Below are 17523 nucleotides of genomic sequence, written 5' to 3'. Positions count from 1 at the left end.
CAAGTGCTGCTGTGGAACAAAACTTTCTTGAGCTCTGCAAGGATTAACATCCCGTCTCTCCATGTCTTGTCATTCCCATCAGGACCCCCAAACACACACACACAGATGTGCTATTCCTTCATCCTGGAGGTTCCCATCTCCCACTCACCCTTACTGATATTTTGTAAAATAATAATGCCTATTTTCTTACATCCAAACGCTGTCCTCTTTCAAGAGCCCTTTTCTTTGAATGTCCGTTTTGGTTACTTACTTTTCGAGAGCCACTGACTTTCATTTCATAGACATCGATGGTATAATTTGTTCTACGCCCATAAGTGTCAAACTGGATGTTTCCAGTCATTCCTTGTACTTGCACCTGGTAGAAAGAGAAAATTTAAAATTTAAAAATAGCACGGCATTATTGCCTTCTAGGTCTCTGGGATGAGGTCAACTGTCAGATCTTGGAATCTTGAAGAATTATTATTGCAAGTCATTTAGCTCCATCCACCAGATCAAGTCTATACAGATCTTCATTTCCTCCACAGTGTTTTCTTGGTATGCCTTTTAGTTATGAAGCATTGAGTAGGTGTAAGAGTCTGTTACTTATATAATACAATGAGGGCTCTACTGCCACTTTTTCAAGGACCTGAAATTTCCACTAGTCTCTTCCTAAGAATACTCTGCAGGCTACCCTCTTAACTAGGGTAATGTATTCTATAATGAATTCCTCGGGGGCCAGGCGTGTGTCTTATCTTAATATTTCCCACATCTGAACATAATCTGGTTTCAGTAGCTTGGGCACTGTTGCATCTGGACTCATACTGTAGCTTCAATTATTAACTGAACAACCTTCAGCATGTTCTTACTGCTTTTTTACCCCAGTGTCCTAATCTGTAAGATAAAAAGTCCTAGTAGTACCCATCTTTCAGAGTTGTTGGGAGGATTACAGGAGTTATATATATGTGATGTTTAGAACAGTATGTGGCATCTAGTAAGCATCAGAATACATGCTACCTATATTAATTGTTATTAACCAAAATGGATTTAGTTCTGTTTCTAGAGAGGGCTACACATTTACCAGCTACTACAGTGACAGCGATAAGCCTGCCCTCTTATTTAACCTACAAAAGGGAGTGGACAAGAGAGCTAAGCCATGGAAGGATAATCCACAGACTCATGAAATTTATTAAGTCCAAAGGGTCAGGAGTATAGAGCACTAGACAAGAAAGAGAGAAGTACTGGGAGCCATAACACTTGTTTGGGATGCCAATGCCAATTTCATGTATGGTGCAATTTTTCCTGGGCCTGGGCCCAGTATTATGAATTAACAAGAGGCCATCTCTTCTAGGTAGAGAGATTCTTTACCTATTTTACAGTGCAGGGACACTGGTTGAAATACCCTCTACAAATATAAGTCATTATTATTAACTACTTGCATTACTTGTCTGGCAAGTAAAGGTCAAAGACTGCTTCAAAGAGAAAGAATACATCTCATTTTCCTAATGTGAAAGAATGGAATTGTTTTTCTTTACTTACAGAAAACGACAAGGTGTCAAACAAGTCAGAGGTGGCAGTGGGTTTGTGTTGCATAAAGAAAACATGTTGTCAAATATTAGGGAGCATTTTTTAAAGGGAAAGGGGCATGTTCACCACCAGTAGGAGACTGTGGAATCCCTGTTGAAAGGGAAGTGCTCCAGTGCGATGAACTGAAAACAAGATGATTGTCCAGCTGATCCAACAAACCTAAGTACTATTGTTAGCTTAGGCTTGCAGAGAAGGTGACATCACACTTCTGGTTAGAGAAAAGAAGCTTTGTCGAGATAGAAATTACTTATCCAGTGGGATGGGACTGATATGTAATGTGAGCACTAAGGGCTCTTTACACTCTATTTTGAGCATTGAATTCTAAGACAAGAGTTAGGCATGGCAGAGACGAGGGCAATAGGAACTTATTAAGGAAAGCCTTCATTAGTGAAAATAGCAAGGGCTTTAAGTTTCATTAAGAGTTGTGTATTTCTGAAGACCCAGCCTATGAATATGATCTATGAATTGGAAAATAGTCAAGGCATGATCTAACAGATTCCAGACCCCATGATTTGAATATTTGGTGACCAGAAGTAGAATCGGACTACCAGAGAAATCTATTTTTAAGAATGTGGTCCAGTATTGAATGTTAGTGACAGTTTCCCAGTATCCCATCTGGGATCCCTTCTTTAATTCATAGGATTCTGTGCAAGACTTAGACATAATTTTTATAACCTATGTATTTCTGGCTTTCCTACTGGATTAGGAGCATTTCAAGATGAGAGACCTTTTTTTGCCTGTTCTCAGCAACTAATATTGCACCTGGGATAGAGCAGGTCCTCAATAAATGTTGATTGAACAAGTCTCAATGACTTAGAATCTGTGACAGATATGTCAGTAGGCTGTGCTGAGGCTGATCTTTGCATTATTTGCAGATTGTGAGAAGAATGATTACCCAATCTGTAAGTGGCTTTAAGATATTTTAAAGCATTTGTTTACATATTAATAATTTAAATGTGAGCACTCCTCATCTTATTTCATGCTTGCATACTAATATGGAGCCTGATACATAGTCATAGGTGCTCAATAAATATTTACTGAATGAATGGTGTGCTTATTTATTCATTAAAATAGGCCCCTTAGGAGCCTCTGCCAGGCAATGATTTTGATTGCTGGATTTCTTTTGAAGGAAGAGAATAATTTATTGAGAAACAACTATGTGCTAGTCACAATGAAGGATGCTTTACATTATGCAATCTCATTTTTAATTAACTCAAATAAAATGGGATTTCTTTTAATGTAGTAAAACATTTAGTACTTCAGATTAGTCTCCCTTGCAGTCCCTCTGAGTAGAGCAGTTTTACTGAGGCGCTGTCTACTTTTGGAAAAAATTGATGCCTTCCAGCCTCCCTGGAGCAACAGAGGTTGGCCTATAGAAGGAGGTAATACATCGTTTTGGTTGAGTGTCTGGTCATTAGGGCCTGGGGAGGAAGGTTACCTGGCTTATAACTTAAACTTTGTCAGTGAGTTAGACAGGTAGAAACTTTTCTGTGCAGCAGAGTGATCAATCTAATTTTTTTTCCTAGCCCAACTGGTATCTTGTCTTTCATTCTGATAGCCAGTTTTCTATTTGGGAAGGTAGTTATTTGTGTCATGAATAGGGAGTCAATTGGAGATGCTGGCTCTTGCCCCTTGAGGTTTTGTTGATGAAAACTCCTTTTGATTCACTCTGAGGGAGTTTTATATTTCACTCATCATTATGTTTCACCTGACATTACAAATCTTGTAACTGCTATGAAGGTTGAATTTAATTAACTGCTCTTCAAAATTGTACAGTGCTACCTCCATAAAACTACACTTAAGGCATTTGTTAAGGAACTGACATAATGACATAAAAATCTGCATGATGGGAGAATGAGTCATATCTCTTTCTTGAAGAGAGACACAAGGGCTACTAACCCCTTTTGACTGAATGCTTCCAACTTGGCAAATTTAAGGCATCAGTAAGAGAGCCAACTACACAAAATGATGTATGTTATGAGGCCGTTACAAGTTCTTTCTTGCTGGGATGCACACAGAATTATCCTATCTTTGCCCATCTCTTTGTTGATTTGGATGTCCCAAACATCAGGATGATTAAATAAGCAGAAATAAGAGATTCTTGTACTCTTGAAAGCTCATTTTAATACATGCAGGCGCATGTGGCATGAAGCAAAATATTCAGGACAGAGCTTTTGCTTGGAAAACTGCAATGAATGGGTGATGCTACTTCTGGTATAAATAATGAAATCTGTTCAAATGACATTGCTTGAAGCCTTAAATGATCTACCCAGCAAATACTAAAAACAAGTGACCTATTTGACTGTCTATCCATTGATTCCTTTTACTTTTCTTTAGGCTTTTTCTTTGCAGCATTGGGCAAAAGCTTCTTAAGTAGGCCTAGAAATGTATCATGTTCCTGCATTTCATCCTGTAGAATACCATGAGTGTTCTTTTTGACAACAGAAATACTATCACACTGGCTAAGTTTCACAGCCTGTTCAGGTTAATCATTTGTCTGATGAGCCAGAGGATGCTGTCCTTTGTAATGTCCATCTTGAAGTTACAAGCATCTTATAAAACATCCTAATCTCCCTAAGGAATGTCATATGTTTGAAAGGTTTGAATTTTTTGAAGCTATTTACATATTTAATCCATAACTTTTGAGAATACTAAGTTTCATTTACTAGCCACAGTATAGCACGTAACCAAATATTAATTTGCCCTAAATTTATCATTATTTTAAGCTTCAAGAAAGGACACCTAATTTTCAGATTTCTAGATTTTGATGAGTAAATGGCTACACTTATTCTCTTTGCATACTCTGAGATTCTACATAATCTGATCCTATTCCTTTTAGTATGTCTTCTCTCACGATTAAGGTCTCATCTTTTTTATGTCTTCTATAAGTTTCTTCCACCCCAATAACCCGTTACGGTCTTTACCATTTTCAGAGCTCTCTCAATATCAATTCCTTGACTCCAGGGCACAGCAGGATTTGCTAAGCAGTCTCCAGCACTTCCTCTCCGGGACACATCCACTCGCTGCCTCCTCAGATAGCGGAAAGCTTCTGCTATGACCAGTATTGCGTCGTGTGTCAATGCAGAGGTATACTGAAATGGATGCATGAAAACAAGATATCATAATAAATGATACCCTCAAAACTTGCCTTGTTCCTTATAATTTTCATTCATGTCTACCTATTGTTCTATGCAGTCACCCACCTATTATTTAAGAGAGCTCTCTGGGCAAGCCTGAATTTGATACATTCTATAATGATACCTCTTACCTCATATGTGCATGTGTTAAGATTATTACAGTCAAATAGCTCAAGGCGATCTCTCTCTTGCTTTCAATATTGTTTTTTTAAAATATTGAGTAACTACCAAATGGCTGGGTCCTTTATAGAGGAAGAAATATGTGTGAACTTAAAGGATGGCATGTATAGACTGGAGTGGAAACAGCATATCCTAAAGCAAGACTGGGTTATTGCTGTTTGTAATAGAAAATTCAGATCTGGTATTTACTTAGGGGAAAATGGAAATAGCTAAGTTAGACAGCTTGAAATTAATTTGGAGGAGAACATTAATCATTTCTGTCTGGACCATGTTTCTGGCGAGCTAGGACTTCTGGCCAGCAATAAATCAGTTTTTGTTTCCTGGGGGGTAGCAAAAACCAAAGCTGTTTTTCAATTGCAGAAAATTTCAATTATTATTGAGTTTTAAATCTGATAATGTTGACAATTCATAGGCAATGCTTCATGATGCCACCTCTTGCAGGCAAGAACACTTTCTATTCCTTGGATATATTGATATGCTCTACCGGGGATGAGGTCAGTCACTTAATACAAGGGATTTGATTATCTGCAATTTGAAATGGTGGATGCTTTTTCATTAAATGAATTACCATAACAAACTATGGTTAAAATAAGCTGGCCCCTGTTTTGCAGGGGTGACAAATACTGGTAGAATATAGAATGTTGTTGATTTAAAAAAGGTAGCAAAATGTCCCAGGGGGAGTTCTCTCTCTCTCGTACAGTTTTTCCAAATACAATCGGGAGTGAATAGAGTATTGCCTTTACAACTATCAATTAACTTTTCTGACTTTACTCATGTTACTTCTCTTTCAGAAGCAAATCATCAAGTGTGACTGTAATAGGTGACATATGTTCTTTCATTAAGAAAAATCTTTGTGTCTGCCCATCTTTGCAATACATGAAGCCAACATGGTGGTGATTTTCTTTCCAGCTGACTGCATAAATTGTCAGCAATCTTAATGCAGTCCTTTCCAAACCATGCCAAAGGAACTATTTAATTTTTGGTTTATTCAGTTTCTGCTTACCGATATGTGAGAATACCCCCCTGCAGCTCTAAAAGTAAATTTATAGAGTCAATTATCAGGATTTTAAATCTGTAGACCATTTTATTTCCTAATCAAAAATAATGTACATCAATTTTCAAAGTGGGCTTTGGCTTGATTGATATTGTGCAAGGTTCTATAATGATGAATACTAAGCAAAAGTAATCTGAAAGTTGTAACATCTATTTAAAAATTCAATTTTTTAAAGTTATTTGAAGGGTTTTACTTATAAACATGAACAGTTCTTCTTAGTAGGTTCTAGAGCTTTACATTATACCCACCAGGTATTATCAATGAATAGTCCAGAGCTGAGATTGGCTTCCTTATCTTTTGTACAGGCTCTACAACTTCAGCACAGGCATCAACTACTCTTTAGGACCCTTTTTGAACTTCTTACACTTACTCATTTTCTCCTGCCTAACACTGTGGCTGGCACATCGTAGACACCCACTAAAATATTGAATAAATGAATTTCTCTTTCTTACTTATTACCTGGTAAATCTAAAGATCGTAAAGCAGTATGGATTGGCAGTTTTATGAAAAATCTAAATTTGCTCACCTAAATGTAATACGGTTTGCATTTTAACCATGACTTTATGCTTTCGATATTTTTATCTTGATTTCCATGAAAATGAGCAACTTAGGTAATCTAATTATTTTCAAAGGTACTTTAGCAAGCAAGAAAACATTTCCATTTAACATGCATATAGGCAACGTACATTCTGAGCCTAATTCGGTTGGGATTATTTTCCAGTAAATATCAGTTTAGTACATTAAAAATTTTTTTTTTTTATTACAAAGGATTCATCATAGGGATTGTGACCACATTTACTGAAGCAAATTAGGACACTTGATCTGACCCTAAAACAGAATGGTTTAAAACAAGACCAGCTTGGAAAAACCTGGCAGGCAAAATCACTACAACCACAGGGTACCACTTACCTAGCTAAGTGGCTTAACTGAATGAAAAATAGTATGTTTAACTCATACCTTTTCTAGAACACACCAATTGCATAAAGTAAGGTTCCACTTGTGTTCTGATGTAACACATTTAAAGTGGAGCTGCATAGATGGTACAGAATGTATCTCTATTATCTTTGTTCTGGTCTGTGTTCCATACTGTTCTCCCTTATTAATTAATTAATTAATTATGGAGTCTTGCTCTGTCTCCCAGGCTGGAGTGCAGTGGTATGATCTTGGCTCACTGCAACCTCTGCTGCATGGGTTCAAGCCATTCTCCTGCCTCAGCCACCCAAGTAGCTGGGATTACAGGTGCACAGCACCATACCCGGCCCGTTATCATCCCCTATTCTATTCTTGCCAAGGAGGAAGGATGAGAGGATGAGTATCTTAAAACAGTGAGGAAGATCTTTCCCCCTTTTCCTTTTTTAAGAAAGGGTCTCGACTCTATTTTGATCCCCCATTTTGTATCACAGCTATGGTATATACTTGCACTATATCAGGAAGGAAGAATTTAAAGTCAGTTTCATATTTGAATCAATGCACTGAGGGAATGAGTTACTTAAAAAATATATTTTGAGGGTGCTTTGTGTCACACGAATAACTTTCCCCTAATTTATATGTTTAATTCCTGGTTTTTAAATAATAGAATTTCTAGCCATAGGGGAACACATATGAAAAATGTGCATTTTAACCATGACTTTCTGCTTTTAATATTCTTATCTTGATTTTGTGAAAATGAGCAACCTAGGTAATCTAATTATTTTCTAAGATACTTTAGCAGACAGGAAAATGTTTCCATTCAATATACATATAGGCGATGTACACTCTTTATTAGAGCCTAATTCACTTGGGTGTACTGAGATTCATGGAACTTATTAAAACAAAGCAATCACATAAATAATGTAAAATCTAATTTTCTGTTTTAGACTATCAATCTTCCTTACCTATTCCCACGGCCCCCACCCTTTGCCTGGCTCAGGTTCTTGTAATACTGTAAATTGTTATGAACATATTACAAATAAAACTCATTAAAAATTAAGTTAACTTATTTCCAAATGCTGGCTTTTAAAAGATCTCATTCTCAGCAGCTTCTTTATTCAGGGGTTTAATTTTCAAATGCAATAGCATCACCTGCAGTTGTTTTTGTGGCATCTTTGAATCACTCCTGAGGAAAGATCACTTGATCATGAGATGAGAATTAGTGTATAAAGACCATACTGAGATACCTGGAAAAGCTGGCCTTAGGTTTTTACATGCTATGGAACATTACCTTTAGTGGTGCATTCTTGGCTTCAGGGAATTCCCTTTCATCCAACCTCACCCAGCGCTGTATGAACTGCTGAACCATAGGGTTTTCATTGTTGACAATCTGGAAACCTGTAATGTTGGCTCCCCCATGCATGACTCTTTCCAGTAAAATATCAGTAAAACCCTGGAAAGACATTGAAAGGATCATGATTTTGGGAGGTTGTATATTCTTATTCACCATATCTGTTAGAGTGCTAAGGATAATGTGAAAGCTTCTTCCTTAGGATCACTTATTAGCAATCAAGACAGCCTTGAATATGAAATTAATTGTTAGGGCACTATGTCCCTGAAACTACAGGCATGATGGAGAAAATATGCATTGTTCCATTTTAGTTCCTGTGTCTTTGTGTAATATGGCTGCTGCATGGACAAACGTAGGTGCCAACTTCAAGCAAATGTTTTGATTTGTTTCATTTACCCATATTTTTAGTCTTTCTTCATTGAGTACAAATACAATGCTTTATGTAATTGGAAAATATTGAAAAGTTTGACCCTAATGGGTGTTATAGCAAAGTTTACTTTAGCCTAACACGATAAACACAGTAGATTGCTTCAGATTCTACTTTAGACATTTGTGATTTACAGAAATGCCAATAAGTGAAACTGACAGCTTGGTTGTATATGATGGTACAAATCCCAGGGTATGTCTCACATGTATCCATAAATGAATCTTTTGTTTTTTTTTTCAGATAGAGTCTTGCTCTGTCGCCCAGGCTGGAGTGCAGTGGCACAATCTTGGCTCACTGCAACCTCCACCCATGCCCCCACCCCGGGTTCAGGTGATTCTTGTGCCTCAGCCTCCCTAGTGGCTGAGATTACCATGCCCAGCTAATTTTTGCATTTTTACTAGAGATGGGGTTTCACCATGTTGGGCAGGCTGGCCTCAAACTCCTGACCTCAAGTGATCCGCCTGCCTCAGCCTCCCAAAGTGCTGTGATTACAGGCATGAGCCACTGCAACCAGACAATAAATGAATCTTAGATGCTAAGATTGTAGAATCTGAAAGTGATGGACACATATTATCCACCACTTTCTTCTAATTTGCTCTGGCTACCATTTGGTGCCTCTGCCACCTAAGCCTTGTGAAAGAGTATCTCCATGTGAGCTCTGCCAGCTCTATTGGGCATGTGGCAGCCCAGGAATTGCTGCTACTTTTGCTAGATAACTATATCCTGATAATTACTATTAATGTGTTAGGGTCTTCAATGAATTGAAGCCATCATTTCTATTCACAAAGGGATGGGTAGAACTCTTCCTCCCTTCTTTAGAACCCTCCAACATTTTAATATAGCAATGATAAAGGATACAGAAAAGTTGAAAGAATTATACAGTGAACACAGACATAGTCACACTCAGATTCTACAATTATTTTTCTATTCATCTATCAAACCATTTCATTTTGGGGTTCATTTCAAAGTATTTGGAGACATTAGTATATTTCACCCTTAAAGATTTCAGCACACAGGTCATTAACTAAAATTCAGTGTTTGTTTACAGTTCTTTTCCTTTCTTTGTTTTTGAGGTAATATTTACATCAATGAAATGTGCTTGATGAGTTTTGATAAATGCATACACCTGTATTACCCAAATCTGTATCAATTCTTTAATGTATCTTCTCTTTTTTACAGTCTAAAAAGGTTTTATTGAAGTGTAATAACTATATAGAGAAGTGTGCATATCTTTATAGCTTGGTGAATTTATTCACAAACTAAACATAAACAACACTTCTAGGGTTAGAACCTCCTACATTTCTTTACTACGGATAACAAGACAGCCTTAGAAAACATTTTAACGAAACAACTTTTTTAGTTATTACTTACAGTCCCTTCCTCTTCCTTTCATAAGTCGAGTATGAGTCAATAAGGACTGAACAAAGAGTCAAATAATTTGCATCACTGAGAATCACTCCTTCATTCTGATAACCACAACACATTTTAAAAATTAACATTAATTTGTCATGATGAGTTTTCTCCCAAAGGCTTTCTTCATGAGAGAAAATAAGACTCAGTGTTTTCTCCCATTTTACACCCCCTGTAATAAATTCAGCAGAGAGCCTCACTTGTGTAGAAGGTCTAGCAGAGGCTACTGTTGGGGCGTAAGCCTAACTGATACCCAACTCTCCATTCTCACTCCTTAAACTTATATTCAAATAAAAGGCTGAGGATAAAACTTTAATTAAACCAGCTTCAAAATGGCCGAACAGAGGCATCCAGAACTCACCTCCTGTACAAGTAAGAAATAAAATAGTGAGTAGATAATCACACTTCCAGTAGATTTCCTAAGACAGAATGCTGGAATTCAATAGATAAGTGACAGGAAACATCTGACTCACGGAATGAGAAAAAAGTGAGAAAGCCTGCTTGGCCAGGATCATCTGGAAGCCTGGAGATATGCCCCAGTGTGGGTAAAGGATAAGTGAGAGATCCTAGCAGTCCATGTTCTGAATGTGTACTCCTGCAATCCTAGCCCTGGTAGAGCCCTCAGCCCACATGGGCTTTGAAGGAGTTGCTTAGAGATTATATAATGGCATTTCTCTAGAGAGGGAGCTCTGTGGGTCCCAGAGTCCTAAGCAGCCACAGCAGGGTGCCATTTTGAGAGCCCAGGCCCCACCAGGCTACATCCTGACCAGAGGCCCAACAGACCCTGCATTTCCACATCCTTGGAACCCCATCCTATTGACATACCTTGAATGCAGGGATGGGCCTTGTTGTTGGCTGCCGCTGCCAGGACCAAACACGAATCATTGGCAGTGACCTTGTCACTCCCAGTAGCAGCCCTACTACATGTTTAAAAGAGCCTTGAGGAAAGGTTCTCCTGCTTATATCACCTAGGGCCAAAGCATATGCTCCCAAGCTACCTGTTTATGGCTGCTGCCACTGAAAGCAACTCTGCCTTCCCCAGCAGTAGGGCTGCAGCACGGCCACTTCATCCCTATCCTGAGCATTCTACTGGGGACCTGGGGATCACCTCACCCCTGTATACGATAGCCAGCACCGATGTGCACCACCAGAAAGCCTGGCTGCACTCCCCTCAATTCCCAGTGTACTGTCCAGGGGCCTGTAGATTGCCCTGCCCCATTCACCACCATTGGCACCTTAGCACTCCTCCTGGGATCCTGAGGACAGGCTGACTTAGCCTGTCACTACCACCGTAGCTAGGACTCACCTGCATATGCTACCTACAGGACTCAAGAATGGCTAGCCTAGCCTATTACAGCCACCATTATCACCAGGACAGACAACTTGGGAGTCAGAGGATTGTGCTGCTTCTGCTACAACCATTGCCCATGTCATGCCCACTTCCTAAAGCTCCAAGGACCCTCCCACCCATCTGGCCCACCACTGCCACTGCTAGTACCTAAGCAAGCTGCCTGAAGGCCCAAGAATCAGCCTGACTGGACCCATTAACACTGGTGCCCATTTACACTTCCCTGAGACCCATGGACATGTATGCTTGACCTGTTGCTGCTACTACTGGGGCCCAAGGACTGGTGCATCTGATGTCCCCATCCCCAGAAAAACTTCACCACAGCCTCCACCAACAACTGTACCCTAGACCACCAAGGAAATCACAGATACTACTGATGCTGTTTACAGCCAGATAAATCATTATGGAGACTACATTACTGCACATACCCAGAATCAAAGCTGAAGTGTCCTACCCAGCCAACACCATAGATAAATCTTCAGGAAAAAGTCCTCCCCTACAAAAGCCAATTTAAAATATTGGAAGAAGTAACTGTTACACCAAATGTGCAGATATCAATGCAAGGACACAAGAAATACAAAAAAGTAAAAAATACAATGCCTCCAAAGGAATACAATACCTCTCCAGTAATAGATCCCAATCAAAAAAGATTTATGAAATCCCATAAAAATTAAAAATACTGATATTAAATAACCTCAGTGAGATACAAGAGAACACAGAAATCAGAACAACAATACAAAGAAATCAGAAAAACAATGCAGGATCTGAGTGAGAAATTTACCAAAGAGATAGCTAACATAAAAAGAAAAACAAATTCTAAAACTGAATAATTCATTGAATGAAATATAAAATACATTTGAAAGATTCAATGCTATACTAGATAGAACAGAAGAAAGAATTTTAGAAGTTGAAGACAGGTTATTGAAATAACCCAATCAGACAAAAATGAAAAAAGAATAAAAAAGAATAAACAAAGCCTTATACATACAGGACACTTTAAAGTGACCCAGTAATTTTTATTTTTAGTGTCTCAGAAGGTGAAGAGAAAATGAAAGGGATAGAAGATTTAACAAATAGCTGAAAACTTTCCAGATGTAGCAAAAGATTTAGACATACAAATATTGGAAGCTCAGAGATCCCTAAACCTTTTAAAAGGTTTCTCCATGGCATATTGTAGTCAAATTATCAAAAGTCAAAGAGAATTCCAAAAATAGTAACAGAAAAGCATCTAGTTACTTCGTCTGATGGGGGTTCCCATTAGACTGACAGTGAATTTCTCAGCAGAAATGTTATAGGCCAGGAGAGAATGGGCTGATATATTCAAAGTTCTGGAAAACAAACAAATAAAAAAAAACACAACTGGCAACCAAGGATACTAAAGAAAGTTGCTTTTCATAAATGAAGGAGAAATAAAGTCTTTCCCAGACAAGCAAAAGCTTAAAGAATTAATCACTACTAGGCTAGCCATATAAAAAATACTTAAGGGAGTTTTACACCTTAAATAAAAAGGAGAGTACTACCATGAAAATACATGAAAGTATAAAACCCACTGGTAGAGAAAACACACAAATGAGGAAGAGAAAGGAATCAAATGTTTCCACTGTAGAAAATCATTAAACCCAATGATAAACAACAAGAGAGGAAGAAACAAAGCATATGCAAAATAACCAGAAATAAATTAATAAAATGACAGGAATAAGCCCTCAAATATTAATAATAACTTTGAATATAAATGGATTAAACTTTCTAGTTAAAAGATGTAGACTGGCTGAATGTATTTTAAAAATGATCCAGCTATATGCTGTCTACAAGAAACTCACCTCACATGTAAATTCACATGTAGGCTGAAAGTAAAGGGATGGAAAAAGACATTCTGGCAAACAGAAATCAAAAGCAGGCAGAAGTAGTTATATTTATGTCAGGAAAAAAAACAGACTTAAGTCAAAAACAGTGAAAAGAGACAAAGAAGTTCATTATATAACGATGAAGGGATTAATCCAATAATACTATATAACAATTTTAAATATATATGCCTCCAACACCAAAACATCAAGATATATAAGACAAATATTATTAGAAATAGAAAGAGAGATAGACTCCAGTACAAAAATAGGTGGGTGCTTCAACAGCCTACTCTCAGCATTAGACAAGTCATCTAGAGGGAAGATTAATAAAGAAACATGGAATTTAAACTTCACTTGAGACCAAATGTACATAACAGAGATTTATAAAACATTTCATCCAACAGCTATAGAATACACATTCTTCTCATCAGCACATGGAACATTCTCCAGGACAGATTATACATTAGGACACACAACATGTCTCAAAGAATTTTTAAAAATCCAAATCATATCAAATATCTTCTTGGACCACAATGGAATTTAGTTAGAAATCAATAACAAGACAAACTTTGGAAACTATACAAATATATGGAAATTAAACAACATGCTCCTGAGTGAGCATTGGGTCAAAAAATAAATTAAGGAGAAAATTTAAAAAATTCTTGACACAAATGAAATATGAAACACAATATACCAAAATCCATGGGATACAGAAAAAGCAATGTTAAGAGGGAAATTTATAGAAATAAATGCAAACATCAAAAAAAAGAAGTATTATTTTAATAATACTTCTATTATTAAACAATCTAATGATGCACCTCAGAGAACTAGAGAAGCAAGAACAACCTAAACCCCAAATTAGTAGAAGGAAAGCAATAATAAAGATCAGAGTAGAATTAAATGAAACAGACTACTAAAGAAAAACATGAAAGACCAATAAAATAAGTTTTTTTCCAAAAGACAAAATCAATAAATCACTAGCTTGATAAACCAAAAAAGAGAGAAAACCTAAATAAATAAAATCAGAAGTGAGGAAGGAAACATTACAATTGATACCATAGAAATATGAAAATTCACTGGGCGTGGTGGCTCATGCCTGTAATCCCACACTTTGGGAGGCCAAGATGGGTGGATCATTTGAGGTCAGGATTTCAAGACCAGCCTGGCCAAAATGGTGAAACTCTGTCTGTATTGAAAATACAAAAATTAGCTTGGTGTGGTAGCTCACACCCGTAATCCCATCTACTCAGGAGGCTGAGGCAGGAGAATTGTTTGAACCCGGGAAACAGAGGTTGCAGTGAGCCAAGATAGAACCACTGTACTCCAGCCTGGGTGACAGAGTGAGACCCGACAGAGTGAGACCCGTCTCAAAAAAGAAAAAAAGAAAGATGATTGGAGACTGTTATGAACAACTAGATGATAACAAACTGGAAAACCTTGAAAAAACTGATAAATTTCTGGAGGCATTCAACCTACTAAAATTTAATCAGGAAGACATTGAAAACCTGAACAGACAAATAATGAGTAATGAGATTGAATCAGTAATAAAAAGTCTCTCAACAAAGAAAAGTCTAGGACTGGATGCTTCACTGCCGCATTCTAACAAACTCACAAAGAAGAACTAATACCAATTCTCCTCAACTATTGCAAAAATATTAAGGGGAGGGAATTCTCCCTAGCTAATTCTATGAGGCCAGCATTACTCTGACACCAAAACCAGACAGGGATGCAATAACAACAACAACAACAACAACAACAACAACAAAACTACAGGAAAATATCCATGATGAACATAGATGCAGAAGTACTCAACAAAATGCTAGCAATTTGAATCCTACAATATATCCAAAAGATACACCATGATCAAGTGGGATTTATCCCAGGGATGCAAGAATGGTTTAACATACGCAAATCAATAAGTGTAATACATCGCATCAACAGAATGAAGACAAAATCTATATGATCATCTCAATAGACACAGAAAAATCATTTGGTAAAAGTTAATATCCCTTCATAATAAAAACTCTCAACAAACTAGGCATAGAAGGATTGTACCTCAACATAATAAAGGCCATATATGACAAACCCGCAGCTGAAATCAGACTGAATGGGAAAATGCTGAAAACAACCTTTCCTCTAAGAAATGGAACAAGACAAGGATGCATTCTTTCATCACTCCTATTCAGCATATTGCTGTAAGTCATACTCAGAACAATCAGGTAGAAAAAAAAGACATACAAAACGATGAGTTTGGGTCCTTTGTAGGGACATGGATGAACCTGGAAACCATCATTCTCAGCAAACTGACAGAAGAGCAGAAGATCAAACACCGCATGTTCTCACTCATAGGTGGGTGTTGAACAATGAGAACACATGGACACGGCGGGGGAGCACTACACACTGGGGTCAGTTGGGGGGAAATAGGGGAGGGACGGTGGGGGATGGGGAGCTGGGGAGAGATAGCAAGGGGAGAAATGCCAGATGTAGGTGATGGGGAGGAAGGCAGCAAATCACACTGCCATGTGTGTACCTATGCAACAATTTTGCATGTTCTTCACATGTACCCCAAAACCTAAAATGCAATAAAATAAATAAATGGGGGAAAAAAGACATACAAATTGGAAAGGGGCAACTCAAATTGTCCTTCTTTGCATATGTCATCAGCTTATATCAAGACAAACCTAAAGACTCCGCCAAGAAATTCTTAGATCTGATCATTAAATGTAGTAAAATTGCAGGATATAAAATTAACATACAGAAATCAGTAGTGTTGTTACACACCAATATTCATCTACCTGAGAGAGAAATCAAGAAGATAGTCCCATTTACAGTAGCTACTGAAATATCTAGGAATAAACTAGGAGGTGAAAGACCTTTACAAGGAAAACTCTGATGAAAGATATTGAAGAGGATACAGATGTAAAGACATTCCATGCTCATGTATTGAAAGAATTAATATTGTTAAAATGACCATACTGCTCAAAACAATCTACTGATTTCATGCAATTCCTGTCAAAATACCAATGCCATATTTCACAGAAATAGAAAAAACAATTCTAAAATTCATATGGAATAAAAAAAGAGTCCAAAGTAGCCAAATCAACCCTGAGGAAAAAAAATATTAACAAAGCTGGAGGTATCATACTACCTGACTGCAAGATGTATCACAAGGCTATAGTAATAAAAATGACACAGTGTTCATATAAAAGCAGATACACAGATGAATGGGACAGAATAGTGAACCCAGAAATAAATCCACATATTTATAGCCAACTTATTTTCCATCAAATTTCTGAGGACATACATTAGGGAAAGGGCACGCTCTTCAATAAATGGTGCTAGGAAAACTGGATATCCATATGCAGAAGAATGAAACTGGACTATTTCTCATCATATACAAAATGAACTCCAGATGGGTTAAAGATCTAAACATAAGATTTGAAACTATAAACCTACTAGAAGAAAACACAGGGGAAACTTTAGGACATTAGTGTAGGCAAAGATTTTATAGCTACGACTTCAAAAGCACAGGCAACAAAAACAAAAATTGACAAGTGAGACTATATTAAACCAAAAAGCTTCTGCACATCAAAGGAAACAACAGAGTGAAGAGACAACCTGTTGAATGGGAGAAAATATTTGTGAACTATTCATCCAACAAGGGAGTAATATCCAGAATATACAAGGAATTCAAACAACTTGGTAAAAAAAAACAAACAATCCCATTAAAAAGTGGGCAAAGAAAATGAATAGAAATTTCTTAAAATAAGACATACAAATTGTAACAGGTATATGAAAAAATGATCAACATCACTAATCAACTGGGAAATACAAATTAAAACCACAAGAAAGTGTCTTACTTTGGTTAGAATGGCTACTATTAAAAAGATAAAAAAAAATAGATGCTGGCAAGGATGAGGAGAAAAGGGAACACATGTACACTGTTGGTGGGAATGTAAATTAATATAGCCACTATGGAAAACAGTGTGAAAATTATCAAAAAACTAAAAATAGAGCTACCATATGATCCAGCAATCCCATTACTGGGCATTTATCCATAGGAAATCAGTATATCAAAGGAATACCTGCACTCCCATGTATATTGCAGCACTATTAACAATAGCAAAGATATGGAATCAATCTAAGTGTTCATCAGTGAAGAGGTAGATAAAGAAAATGTATAACCAACAACAGCCAAGCCAAGAACCAAATCAGGAAAGCAATCCCATTGACAATTGCCACAGAAAAAATAAAATACCTAGGAATACAGCTAACCAGGAAGGTGAAAGATCTCTGCTAT

General features: G+C 37.3%; 1 protein-coding gene across 7 annotated transcripts in view; it reads right to left on the bottom strand.

The window, feature by feature from the left end:
• The window catches only part of GRIA3 (glutamate ionotropic receptor AMPA type subunit 3), a 315596-nt gene that overhangs the window by 88422 nt on the left and 209651 nt on the right, over positions 1 to 17523 (bottom strand). For all 7 annotated transcript variants that reach the window (XR_004262735.1, XM_032258415.1, XM_032258416.1 and 4 more), the window contains 3 exons: positions 8135 to 8296; positions 4488 to 4655; positions 251 to 355 (listed from right to left, as the gene is read on the bottom strand). Coding sequence is in view for 6 of the 7 variants with exons in the window: in XM_032258415.1 (XP_032114306.1) it covers positions 251 to 355; positions 4488 to 4655; positions 8135 to 8296 (435 nt within the window). In the remaining variant the exon portion in view is untranslated. The remainder of the gene's footprint in view (positions 1 to 250; positions 356 to 4487; positions 4656 to 8134; positions 8297 to 17523) is intronic.

Source organism: Sapajus apella, unplaced genomic scaffold (genome assembly GCF_009761245.1).
Source record: "Sapajus apella isolate SASKATOON/1434 unplaced genomic scaffold, GSC_monkey_1.0 scaffold102, whole genome shotgun sequence".
In the NCBI taxonomy this organism is placed as follows: Eukaryota; Metazoa; Chordata; class Mammalia; order Primates; family Cebidae; genus Sapajus; species Sapajus apella.
The sequence above is the reverse complement of the archived record's forward strand: the minus strand, read 5'-3'. Positions and strand labels throughout refer to the sequence as shown.